This window comes from Peromyscus californicus, unplaced genomic scaffold, assembly GCF_007827085.1.
Source record: "Peromyscus californicus insignis strain IS unplaced genomic scaffold, ASM782708v3 Scaffold_5__1_contigs__length_169319896, whole genome shotgun sequence".
Classification (NCBI taxonomy): Eukaryota; Metazoa; Chordata; class Mammalia; order Rodentia; family Cricetidae; genus Peromyscus; species Peromyscus californicus.
This window is the reverse complement of record NW_026294573.1, coordinates 20,285,859-20,297,370: the sequence shown is the minus strand read 5'-3', so window position 1 is coordinate 20,297,370 and position 11,512 is coordinate 20,285,859. Positions and strand designations below refer to the sequence as shown.

The following is an 11,512-nucleotide window of genomic DNA, read 5'->3' as shown; positions in this document are numbered from 1 at the left end:
TCCAGATCTACTCTGAGAAACCTTTTTGAAGGACCCAGGGAGGCAGGCAGGTGTGTCCAGATCTGAGGATGGGTTAGGGGATTTCTACATCACAAGGAGGGGGGCTACTCTCCTTCCACTCTGGGGGACACATGAGCAGAAACTGTGGAAGCCCTGGATAGTGGGATCAGTTTGGGGGTAAAGTCAAGGACTAGCACTAATTCCAGCCTAACACAGACCCTTGGGCATGTTGTCTTAGACATGACAGAGGCTGGGGATGAAGTCGTCCTCGGGATCAGAGGTCAGGAGCCAGGCACTAGCCAGGGTCAGAGGTCAGGAGGTTGGAGGCTGTTCTCTGGGGTCAAGGGAAAAAGCTGGGAGGGTTCCTCAGGGTCAGAGGGCAGGGGCTGTGGGGACTGACCCCTGGAGTCAGAGGTTGGGGCTGGGGAGCTGTTCTGGGCCCGCATCCCTCCATGGGTGCTCAGGACCTCCGAGTACAGCTCCTGGTTCTGTTCTTTCCACCGACGGAACTTTGCTCCGGTGAGCTCAGGGTCACCCAGCACTTCTTCCAGGGCCTGCAGTTCCTGCAGCTTTGCCTGAGGCGAGAGCAGGGGGCAAAGCTCTCTGGTGATCCAGGGAGGGATAGAACCCAGAATTAACTTTAAGTCCTGTGCCCACACCAGGGTACCCTGGCCCAAGAGCCTGGGTGAGTAGCTGATCTCTGCACACAGAACCTTCTAGAACTTGGCTCAGGCACAGTTGAGCCTTGAATCGAGTATGGAGGCCAAAACTGGGCTCCAGAATCAGAGAGCCAGGGCTTAGAGCCTTCAGTCTACAGTCTGGAGCTCACAGTAGAGCTGAGAACCAGTCACCAGGGCCTGAGGCCCACAGCCTCATCCAGTCTTGCCCATGCCCGTCGCTCCCAGCTCACCTTGAGTGTGCTCTGCAGTGCCCGCACACGGTGCACTCGCTCGTTGAGATGAGGGTCACGGTTGCGCCGCATGAAAGAGCTCCGCCACTGCTCGTGGGTCAGGGGCTGTGGCTGCCCCAGGAGGGACACACCCCCCTGCCTCAGCTCCTGCACCATGCCTTCCAGCACCCTGTCGCTGTCTGTGAGAGCAGGATGCAGGATGAGAACACGTGAACATAATCGGGTCATCTCCGCAGCCCAGGAACCCGCTCCCAGGATAGCACCTGCTGAAGAGCCGAAGGAAGTCCTTGGACTCTGCAAGGGTGAAGCCATGGGGGGGGTGTCACTCCAGGCTGGAGCCGGGCCAGGCTGTGTCAAAGCAGAAGGAGAGAGAGGATTAGCCTGAGCCCCCCACATCCCTGCTAGGCAGCCCCTACCTCCTAATTTGAAGTGACTGTACTCACTGAAGCTGAGCGGGACCCAGCCTCCTCATCAGGGTCTTCCGCTTCTGTCTCACTGTAGCAGTCTAGGGTGAGGAGTTGGAGAACCATGGAGTGGCTTTGGAGAGGCCAGGGGATTGGAGTTCTAGCACCCAGCCTGGGAAAGACAGGAGCTCAGTGATGTCCAGACCCCTTCTCTGACTTGGTGATACACTCACCTTCCTTTCTGGCAGAGGGCACCTGACCCGGAGTTTGGTACTTGGAAATACAGGTAATGAGATGACGTACCCACCTGTAGAGGAGCACATGGGTTGTGGGGTTTCCATTCACTGCAGCCCATTTATATCTGAGCTTTTCACCCTTGACCTACATCTTTTAATTTATTCCCCCTGAACGTTTTTGTATGTACTGGAGCCTGAGTGTAAGGAAGTGCTCTACACTGAGCCATATCCTCTGTTCTCTTTCCTGTTTTCTTGAGACAGCATCTATACGGCTCTAGTTGGCCTGAAACTCACTACGTAGCCCAGGCTGGCCTCATACTTGCAATCGTCCTGCCTTAGCTTCCTAAGTGTTAGAATTAGAGGGGTGAACCACCATGTCCCAGACCCATAGATCTGATCCTCAAAGAGTAACTTAGGTAGGAATTCTCCTTTACCCATTCTGCAGATGATGAAACTGAGGCTTTCTGAGGGCTGGGTTTAAGTCCGGTCTCCTGAGCCCAGCTCTTTTTTTTATTTTGTGTACATTGGTGTTTTGCCTGCATGTATGTCTGTGTGAGGGTATCTGATCTTAGAGTTACAGACAGTTGTGAGCAGCCATGTGGGTGCTGGGAATTGAACTGGGGTCCTTTGCAAGAACAGCCAATGCTCTTAACCACTGAGCCATCTCTCCAGCCCCTGAGCCCAGCTCTTAAGCATGTGGAGGCTGGGGACTCCATGGGAGTAGGGAAGAGGAAGCGGTACTCACATGCTCAGATCAGTCAGGGTCTCAGCAGCAAAGACAAAGGGCTTGTACATGTCATGAGTCAGCTGGAACACACTGCCAGCGAGCAGAAAGAAGTCGCAGTCTCCTCTGGGCATGCCCATCCAGAACCCAGAGAGAGGCTGGATCAGGAATCCCAGCCACCTGCCCCATGTCCACCCCATCCCCCACCCTTCCTCTCCCTTTTTTCCCCCCATCCCATCCCATTCCAAGACTTAACTATTTTTTCTTCTGGTCATGTCCACTCTCCAGGCTGTAGTTGGAGATGTTGATGAGCCCTTCAGCCTTTTCATCCTGGGGGATCACAGTGCAAGGGTCAGCATGGGACCTCCAGGTCGGCACGGAGCCCTAGGTCAGACAGCCTAGGTAACTCTCTCTGGGTTTCTGGAGCTCAGGGCAGAAGGTGTGGCCAAGAGGCACCTCTGAGCAGGAAAAAGAGAGCAAAGGCATCCAGAACAGGCAAAGGGAGGAGCTTGCTCAGACAGGCCCTCTCCCAGGAACTGCTTCCTGTCCCAAAGCATTTTTCCCTTCCTGGTTTCCCTTTTCCCTTTTTCCCTGACAAACATCCAAACACCTTTCCAAAGAAGCTTCTAGACTCCTTGGACTAGATCAGACACCTCTGCTGGGCTCCCACACATCGCCTGGGAGTTCCTTCATCCTAGCACACTGTCCTGAAGGATGTGTTCAGCCCTTTCCCTCATGGGCCTCTAAGTTACAAGAGGGGCAGGGTAATCTTCCCTGTTCCCCCAGGGCTCTAGAGCTCAGGGCTGGGTCCAGTAGGCACCTGGGTATCTACTGAGTGAATAAGGGACTGAGTGGCCATCCCCAGTAACAGATTATCAGAAGAGAAGAGAGAGAGGGAGAGTAAAAATGATTGCCCTACACTTAAAAAATGTTTACATTTATATATTTAGTGTGTGTGTGTGTGTGTGTGTGTGTGTGTGTGTGTGTGTGTGTGTGCATGCCCACCCCCACACGCCACAAGACACATGGAGATCAGAGGCCAACTTGCCAGACCATGTGGGTTATGGGTATTACACTCAGGCCATCAGGCTTGGTGACAAGCACCTTTACCTACTAAGCCATCTCACTGGCTCTTTTTTTCTGAGACAGGAGTCTCACTGTGTTATTTGGGCTGGCCTGAAACTTGCTATGTAGCCTAGACTGATGCATGTCTGTGCACCACATGTGTGCCGGGCACCCACAGAAGTCAAAAGAGGGCATTAGATCCCCTAGAACTGGAGTTACAGACGGTTGGGAGCTACCATGTGGGTGCTGGAAACTAACACCAGTCCTCTGCAAGACTAGCCAGTGCTTTAACCATTGACCCATCTTTCCAGTCCCCCTATAACCTTTTTTTTACACATGTATGAATTCATTTCTCTACCAAGAGCCACTCACACTTTACAAATGGGAATCCTGGGGCCTAGGAAAGTATGGGGTTCTCCTGTGTAAAACAGAGATAAGAATGGTGGCCTTAGGTTACCTTGTGTTACCTCTGCAAGTGTTTATGGGGTCTCACCTGGGGTTGGCAGTACCAGTATAGGGTATGTCCCTTGAGCACAAACCAGCAGCGCCGCCAGCGTGGACCCATAAAGCCGCCGGGTACCTTGCGTAGTAGAAGCCATCCATCACAGTCCGGCAGGCCCAGCTCCCGGCAGGACACCCGCCGGCGACTCAGCCTTGTGGCCACACCTGCCTCAACACAGCAGACCATGTTGACGTGCGGCCAGCGAGCATCCTTCCCGGAGTCTATCTGCCCCCAGGGGAATCCCCAGTACAACTGTCTGAACTCATACTCTGGGCTCACAATATCACAAATGCCCTCAGGTGGAGTGACTTTAAAGAAGCTGGGCATATAGCTTAGTGGTAGAGTGCACAGCTCTGACACACACACACACACACACACACCAGGAGATAAAACTGATGATCAGTGGGTACTTTCTCACAGTCTCAGAGCGAGCAAGAGGCCCTGGTGAGAAGCAAGGGTCCAGGGTTCCAGAAAAGACTGTTGTGTAGGAAGCATGTGTGTGCACTGAGGGGTCCTGCCCAGCCCTGTAAGATTTCTGAGACCCCACCCAGTCAGGGATGTTCATACCTTTTGATTTCTTCCGACCAAGGACGGGACTCTGAAAAGACCATGAAGAGCTTAGAGGAGGGTCCAGATCCAGAACCCAGACCCCTCCTTGCTGAGCCCTTGAGTTTACCTTGTCAAGGTGTCCCGAAGTCTCCAGAGGCTCTGCTGTTTTTTCTGGAAGTGTGCCTGGGGCTTCAGGGGAAGTGGGCCGGGACTTAGCATCAAGGGAGGTAGAGTCTGTCAGGCAGGGAGGAGAGAGGGAAAATCCATGAGCTTAGGCCCAGGCCTGTGGGTAGGAACGTCCGCATGGAGAGTCTGTTGGACACTCAGATGCCTTGTCCAGAGCATGTGCCGCCTGCTGGGGCTGTGAAACTACCTGTCCAGGCGGGGCTGGGTCCAGGACTCCCATCTGCAGACAGGTTGAAGGTAAAAAGACCTTCAGCTGGAACCCTGTGGAGAACAAGGGGACATGCGATGTGCCCATGGTCCCCGCTTCAAGACATACCCACAGCCGGGCTTAGGTGGCACACTCCTTTAATCCCAGCACTTGGGAGGCAGAGGCAGATGGATCTCTGTGAGTTTGAGGCCAGCCTGGTCTACAGAGCGAGTTCCAGGACAGCCAGGAACTACATGGCTACAGAGCCAGTGGGCAGGACCTCACACCGGGCACCAGGACTCTAAGGTAGACAGCTACACAGAGAAACCCTGTCTCAAAAATCAAAGCCAAAACCAACCAAACAAAAAGACACCTAGGAGATAAAGCTTGTTACCTGGGAGACAGTGGGGTCAGAGGCGGTGATTGGCTTAGCAGGTGAGGGGAGTCCTGGGGTGTCTGGAAAACAACCAGAAACAAAGTGATAGAGCTAACAACTGGGAGTGTGAAAGCGGGTGTGGAGGGCGGGGGACAGGTACCTGTGACGGGGTCTTGGGCACTGGAATCTTCTTCAGCACTAGGCTGACACTTGCTGGCTCCTTCAGCAGCTCCCTCACCACGTTCTTGTGGGGCCAGCCCACCTGGGGGACAAGGACACTGAGTGGGAGGTTCTTAAACTGCCCTGCAACTCTTCCCTGTCAGAGCTCCCTGCCAGGTCTCCACCTTCAGGGAGCCTCCAGGAGGCCCTTTAACTGAGCTCTGTGGGAGGTCAGGCTAGCACCCAAGTGAGATCCCACCCACCAGCAGTCACCCTGAGACCTTCCTGTGCTGGCTCATGTCATTCGAGGCAGCTCCCACAGCCCTGGTCTTCACAAGGCGCAAAACCCTCAGGTGACTCTCCTGCTTCTCCCAAGCCTCCTCAGCACTCAGCACCCTCACCTCCACCTTGCCCTCCCCATCACTCACCACCACCTGCTCATTGATCTGGACAATCTCATCTCCTGGCAGGATCTGGGAGCTGGGGGAAGCCTAGTGTGAAGAATGAGGCCCAGAGAATGAGGCTTTCCTGGGGCCTGAAGCTGGCATGGCTGGCAGGTGAGAAAGCCTTCAGGGTAGACGGGGTGGCGGGAGTGGTGAGAGGCTCTTACCTGGACACCTACTCGGGACACAAAGTGCAGGCAGTTGCTGGTGGTTTGAATTTCTAGACCCTGTAGAGACAGGAGCTAGTCAGTAAAAGGGGTTGAGCAGAGCCAGTGGGCAGGACCTCACACCGGGCACCAGGACTCTAAGGTAGGCAGAATGGGAACAGAGCCTCAAGATGGCATTGTCCTAACTGCTGTGTAACTTTGGACTTGTTGCCACCACACACACACACACACACACACACACACACACACACACACACACCCCACCACTACCACCACCACCACCACCACCACCACCACCACCACCACCACCACCACCCATAAGGCCACAGGGAAGCTGTGTCACTGATTTCTGAGGTAGCAGAGTCTCAGAAATTTCCTGAAGGGAGACAGGGGATGACATGGGGTAGGGGACAGGGGGAGAAACTCTGGTTCTCTCTCTCTCTCTTTCTTTTTTTTTTTTGAGACAGGGTTTCTCTGTTGTAGTTTTGGTACCTGTCCTGGATCTCTCTCTGTAGACCAGGCTGGCCTCAAACTCACAGAGATCCGCCTGGCTCTGCCTCCCGAGTGCTGGGATTAAAGGCATGCGCCACCACCCGGCAACTCTGGTTCTCTTAACTGGTCAAGTTTAAAGCACAAGTGTTCCCTCTCATCTCTATTAATCCACCCAGAACCCTGTCAGGACTGGAATGTGTCACCCAGGCCCCTCTGGCTTAGGAAAGGTGCCCAGCAATGGTGAGACTCCAGGTAGGTCCTCTGGGACTCCAATTAAGCATCTGTACACAACAGACTTAGCAATACAAGATGCTGGGACTCCCGGACCATGTTTCAGGGTTCAGCCAAGGCTGCCAGGGGTCTGCAGGAGGAGGTGAGAGGTCAGAACTCACCGAAGGGTCGTCCAGCTGCACCTGCTCCAGCAGAGCCCTCTGCTCCAGCAGCTCCTCTGGGGTGCAGCTCAGGATGTTGTGGCAGATCCCGGCCACATGGCTGCACTGGGGGAGCAGGGCAGGTTGTCTGGACGAGTCTGATTCCATACCCTGCGCCTCCCCACCCCAGCCCCGAGACTCACAATCCTCAGGATGCTGCTTTCCTTCTCTGCTTCTGGACAGTCCTGAAAGCAGAGAGCACAGGGGCCCCCTTTTAGAAAGGGGTGGGGGCCACTTCCCCCTGAGGACACGGGGTGGGGCTGAGAAGTCCTCTGATGGCCCTCCCTTGCTTTTTCTACATGGGTCTCCTTGCCAGAACTATAATGGTCTCAGTGTTTCAACTCCAAGGTTTCATTCCTCTCCCATGACACCTGACTCAACCATTACTACACATGTCCTCTCCTACCACCCTTCCCAAACGCCACCTGAGCTTCTGCCAGGGACATCCCATGACCCACCCCATTGCCTGGTAGCCAGACCCAGGGACAGGGCTTCTCCTACTCTCTCGCTCTCCCCTCCCCCAGCTCTCACCCCCAATCTTGGTCTGATTCACAGGTTATAAAAAGCTCTGGGGCCTGGCCTGGCCTGGCCCCTGTCCTCCTACCTCCTGCAAGACCTGGCCCAGCTCCCCGCACAACACGCCAATCTCTTGGCAGGCAGAAAAGTCATTTAACTGGGAGAAGAGGTACCTGGCCGGAGGGACAATTAAGACACTGTGTTAGATATAATTCCTCACCTGAGAATTGGAGACAAATTCCTACTTTGGTGGGTTCTGCTCAGCACAGGACTATTTGTCCCGTATGTGCCAGGTCCTATTGTAGGTACCGTGGAGACAACCATTAAACAGACAATGATCTGTAAGCGACACACAGGCAAGGTGTCCCTAAGGAGGTAACATCTGAGGCAGGACACGAAGGACAGACAACTGCCAGTGAAGGGGAAGCTCTCGTCCAATAGCTGTTGAGGGACTAGGGAGGTTGTTCATCCCTAAAGGCGCTTGCCCCCAAAGCTGACGGCCTGAGTACCTGAGTTCACTCCCCGGGACTCACACGGTGGAAGGCGAGAACTGATTCTTACAATGGATGCTCTGACCTTCGCACACACCCCTGTGCGTACACATACACACACACACACACACACACACACACACACACACACACACACACACACGTCAAACAAGCAAACAAAAACTCAACTGTTGATAAAACCATTGAGATGACAAGCTCCAGGGTGGGGTGGGAAGCAAGGCGGCCCCAGGGTCCCTGCACGGACAGACTCTTGGACTTGTCTGACAGATCTGATTAAGAGCCAAGTACTGTTTTTCAATCCCGGGCCCTAGAGGAGACCAAGGATGAGAAGAGTCACTAGTTACCCCATCCCTAGTACCTGTTGAGCCAGGAAAGGAGGGCATGGGCTTCCCGCACCAGCTCTACAGCAGCGGTGAGGACATCGGCAGGAGTCTCAGCACAGCTTCCCAGACGGCCTTGGACCAAGCTCTGAAAGGCCTGGGTCCTTTCTAGCAGCCCCTGAGCCAGGCTCTGCAGGTTTTCTGTCTGTAGCTTGGAGCCCTGCATCAAAAATGGGCCTATTACTGCCCCCTCGACAGCCAGCCCACCTGGGCAAACCCCTAGACTGGTGGGTGCTACAACTATTGCAGTGGATACTACAGCCATGTGGCCTGTGCTTACTCACCAGGGCCCGGAGCTGCTCCACCCCATCTAGAATGAGCTCCTGGTGGCCCAAAGGCCACACAGTCAGAGCCTTGAGGCTTTGGGGACAGAGCTGCAGCAGGTACTTTCCAGGCAGCTTCCAGTCCTCAAAGGGATAGTCCTGCAGAGCATCATCAAGGCCTGGAGCAGGGGTGGGGGTGGGGGGCGCAGGTGTCATTGTCGTTCTGAGTTCTCATCACATCAGAACCCTTCCTCCCCTCCTGCCTGTCTCTAATGACAACCCTGAGACCCGGGCTGGCTTCTGCCTGTCTCACAGCTGATGCTGCTGAATTGAGAACCATACACAGCAGCGACTCTAGCAAGTGTGTCCAACCTACTGACATTGCCATCTACCAAATCATGCTCGAATACCTTGCAATCCAGTTACCAAAAACTAAAAGAGGCTAGCGAGATGCTTCAGTGGTTAAGAACAACACGTACTGCTCTTACAGAGGACCTGAGCTTATTTCCCCGGCACTCACATCCCATCCACCTGAGCAGGAGCTAACACTTAAGATATCTACTAGTTCTGTGCTTAATCTCTTCACTTTTAAAACAGGAGAGATGGGGCTGGGTGGTGGTAGCAAAGCCTTTAATCCCAGCTCTCAGGAGGCAGAGGCAGGCAGAGCTCTGTGATTTCAAGGCCAGCCTGGTCTACAAAGCAAGTTCCAGGATACCAGGGCTGCTACATAGGAGAGATGGCTCAGTGGTTAAGAGCACTTACTGTTCTTGCAGAGGACCCAGGTTCAGTTCCCAGCACCCACATGGTAGCTTATAACCATCATTCCTAAGCACATTTAGGGTACACACATATAAATGCAGGCAAAACACTAATACTCATAAATAAAAATTTAAAACTAAATAAAATAGGAACAATGAAAGCACCTGCCTTGTAAACACATGTTTTAGATGACTGATGTGTGCCAAACATGTGGTCCGTAGTCAGGCAGTAACAGCCATCACATTATCGCCAGGCTGTCTACCGTGACCTTACTTTGTGTGAGGCAATGTTTTAAGAACTTTACCCATAGTCAAGTGTGGTGGCACATGCCTTTAATCCCAGTACTTGGAATAAAGAAACAGGGGGATCCCTGAGTTCGAGGCCAGCCTAGTCTACAGAGTGAGTTCCAGGACAGCCAGAGCTACACAGAGAAACAAATCCTGTCTCAAAAACAAACAAATAAAAAGAACTTTACCCATATTGGCACATTTGATCTTCACATTTCTAGAAGTTGGGGACTATACATCATCCCTGATGATGTCATCGGGAAAACTAATGGAGGGAGAGATAGTGCCTTGCTCCCACCCCACCAGCCAGACTGTCACCGGAGAATGTGTGTGTCATTAGGTGTTCCTCATTCCTCCTATAGCATCGAGTCCTGACTGGGCGCTCATTAAGCCAGGGCTACTTGGACAACTTCCTTCCCACGTTGAATGTGTTGGGCTGCCTCCACCCTCCCAGGAGACACCAACATGGAGCCACACATGCCAGTCACATTTTGTCCATGTCATGCTAGAGAAACTCAGACCTGTGGTCACAGACCTGGTGAGTGGTAGTGCTGGCCCGGGCCCCAGTCTGGGAGTGTGACTGCAGCTCTCTTGGGCTGCTCACACTGAAAAGGCCTCCAGCAAGCTCCAGCTGCCCCTGTGAGAGCAATGAGTGGCCTCCTCACTCCCTGATGCAGCTACAGAAGGCTCTCAATTCTCTGAGTCAGCCTGTGTTTATGTCTCTTGGTCGCCCGGTGAGTGATCCTCACTCTGATGGAAACCCCAGGGTGGGGCTGTGTCACCCCTTCAGAATGGCTGGGGTTTCTGCTTCTCTCACTGCCGACCTCGGTTTGAGGAGAGGGGAATATGACACCAGGGCCGGCCCTGTTCCAAGACTGAACAAATCACTTCCTGGCTCTCGGCCTGTTTGTACTTCCGAAAAATGGGCTTAATAAACAGCTCGCAGGGCCCTGGGGCACAGGGAAGATGTCGGAGATAAAAGGGGGCGTGGGCCACCAGGGCCACCCTGTTTTGCATATTACTGCACCTACTTGTCGCCACCCTGGCGGCTTGAACATACAAAAATATGAGAAGACCCCTTCCTGCGTCTTAGGGCCTTTGGTGTCGCCTGGCCTATCTCTGCCAGCACTGTGCCTGTTCAGGGGACCTTGTTACACTGGTACGTGGCAGACGCTCTATAAATACCTGTTGACTAATAGACTCAGGTTCTTCTCCTTTTCCCCTCCCTACTTTCTGCCCAAGGGACACCACGCTATTCCCTTCGATCCCACCTCTGCCCCCGGCTCACCAACCTCTCAGCCAGGCTGCCACCTTCCCGGGGGTCCAGGCCTCCACGGGCTCCATGCTGAGCTCCGCCCGCAACGTCCAGCCCCTGCAGGAATTTCCGCTCCCGGACCGAGCCCGAGCCCGCCGGGCTGGGCCAGGGCGGGGCCACCGCATACCTGGGCCCACGTGGCCACCCAGGTGAGGCCCTGCGACGGCCATTGGCCCACCGTCTGTCTTCCTCCTGCCCTGCCCCTTTGGCATCCTCGGACTTTGGCAGCTAGGCAGCCGGGCTCCGGGGCTGACGCCGCGGGGGTGTGACTCCGGCTGTCCGGAACTGACATGAGATTCGGCCCCAAACTGGCCTCACCAGGAGGATCCCTGTGAGTTTGACGTTAGCCGGGTCTACATAGAGGAGTTCCAGGCTAGCCAGGGCTGTGTAGGGAGACTTTGTCTAAAACAACCACAAAACAATCAAACAAAGAAACAAAAAACTGGCCCCATATCCCAGCCCGGGATTCTGACCTCAGCACCTAAAAACCAGAGTGTCTGATGAGGGTTTGGCGCAGAACCAAAGCCCATGGCTAGCCCACCACCCTCACCCCGGGGTCCCCATGATAGCTCATTATTGCCATCTGGAATTGCTGCAGCGACAGCTGACCTAACTCCTGGTGCTCAGTTCTAGGGCATAATAGTCCCTG

General features: G+C 54.2%; 1 protein-coding gene across 1 annotated transcript; it reads right to left on the bottom strand.

Annotated features, from left to right (window-relative positions):
• Positions 1 to 116: 116 nt before the first annotated feature.
• Cnksr1 (connector enhancer of kinase suppressor of Ras 1) lies at positions 117 to 10,892 on the bottom strand. Its single transcript, XM_052718393.1, has 21 exons — positions 10,841 to 10,892; positions 8,524 to 8,681; positions 8,218 to 8,399; positions 7,436 to 7,520; positions 6,975 to 7,016; positions 6,793 to 6,897; positions 5,909 to 5,968; positions 5,727 to 5,789; positions 5,300 to 5,401; positions 5,158 to 5,219; positions 4,764 to 4,837; positions 4,518 to 4,624; positions 4,409 to 4,439; positions 3,833 to 4,005; positions 2,531 to 2,604; positions 2,296 to 2,367; positions 1,548 to 1,621; positions 1,354 to 1,415; positions 1,174 to 1,258; positions 911 to 1,089; positions 117 to 575 (listed from the first exon to the last, which is right to left on the bottom strand). The coding sequence occupies exons 1-21, from the start codon at positions 10,890 to 10,892 to the stop codon at positions 306 to 308; spliced, it is 2,112 nt and encodes a 703-aa protein (XP_052574353.1). The 3' UTR covers positions 117 to 305.
• Between the last annotated feature and the right edge of the window lie 620 nt (positions 10,893 to 11,512).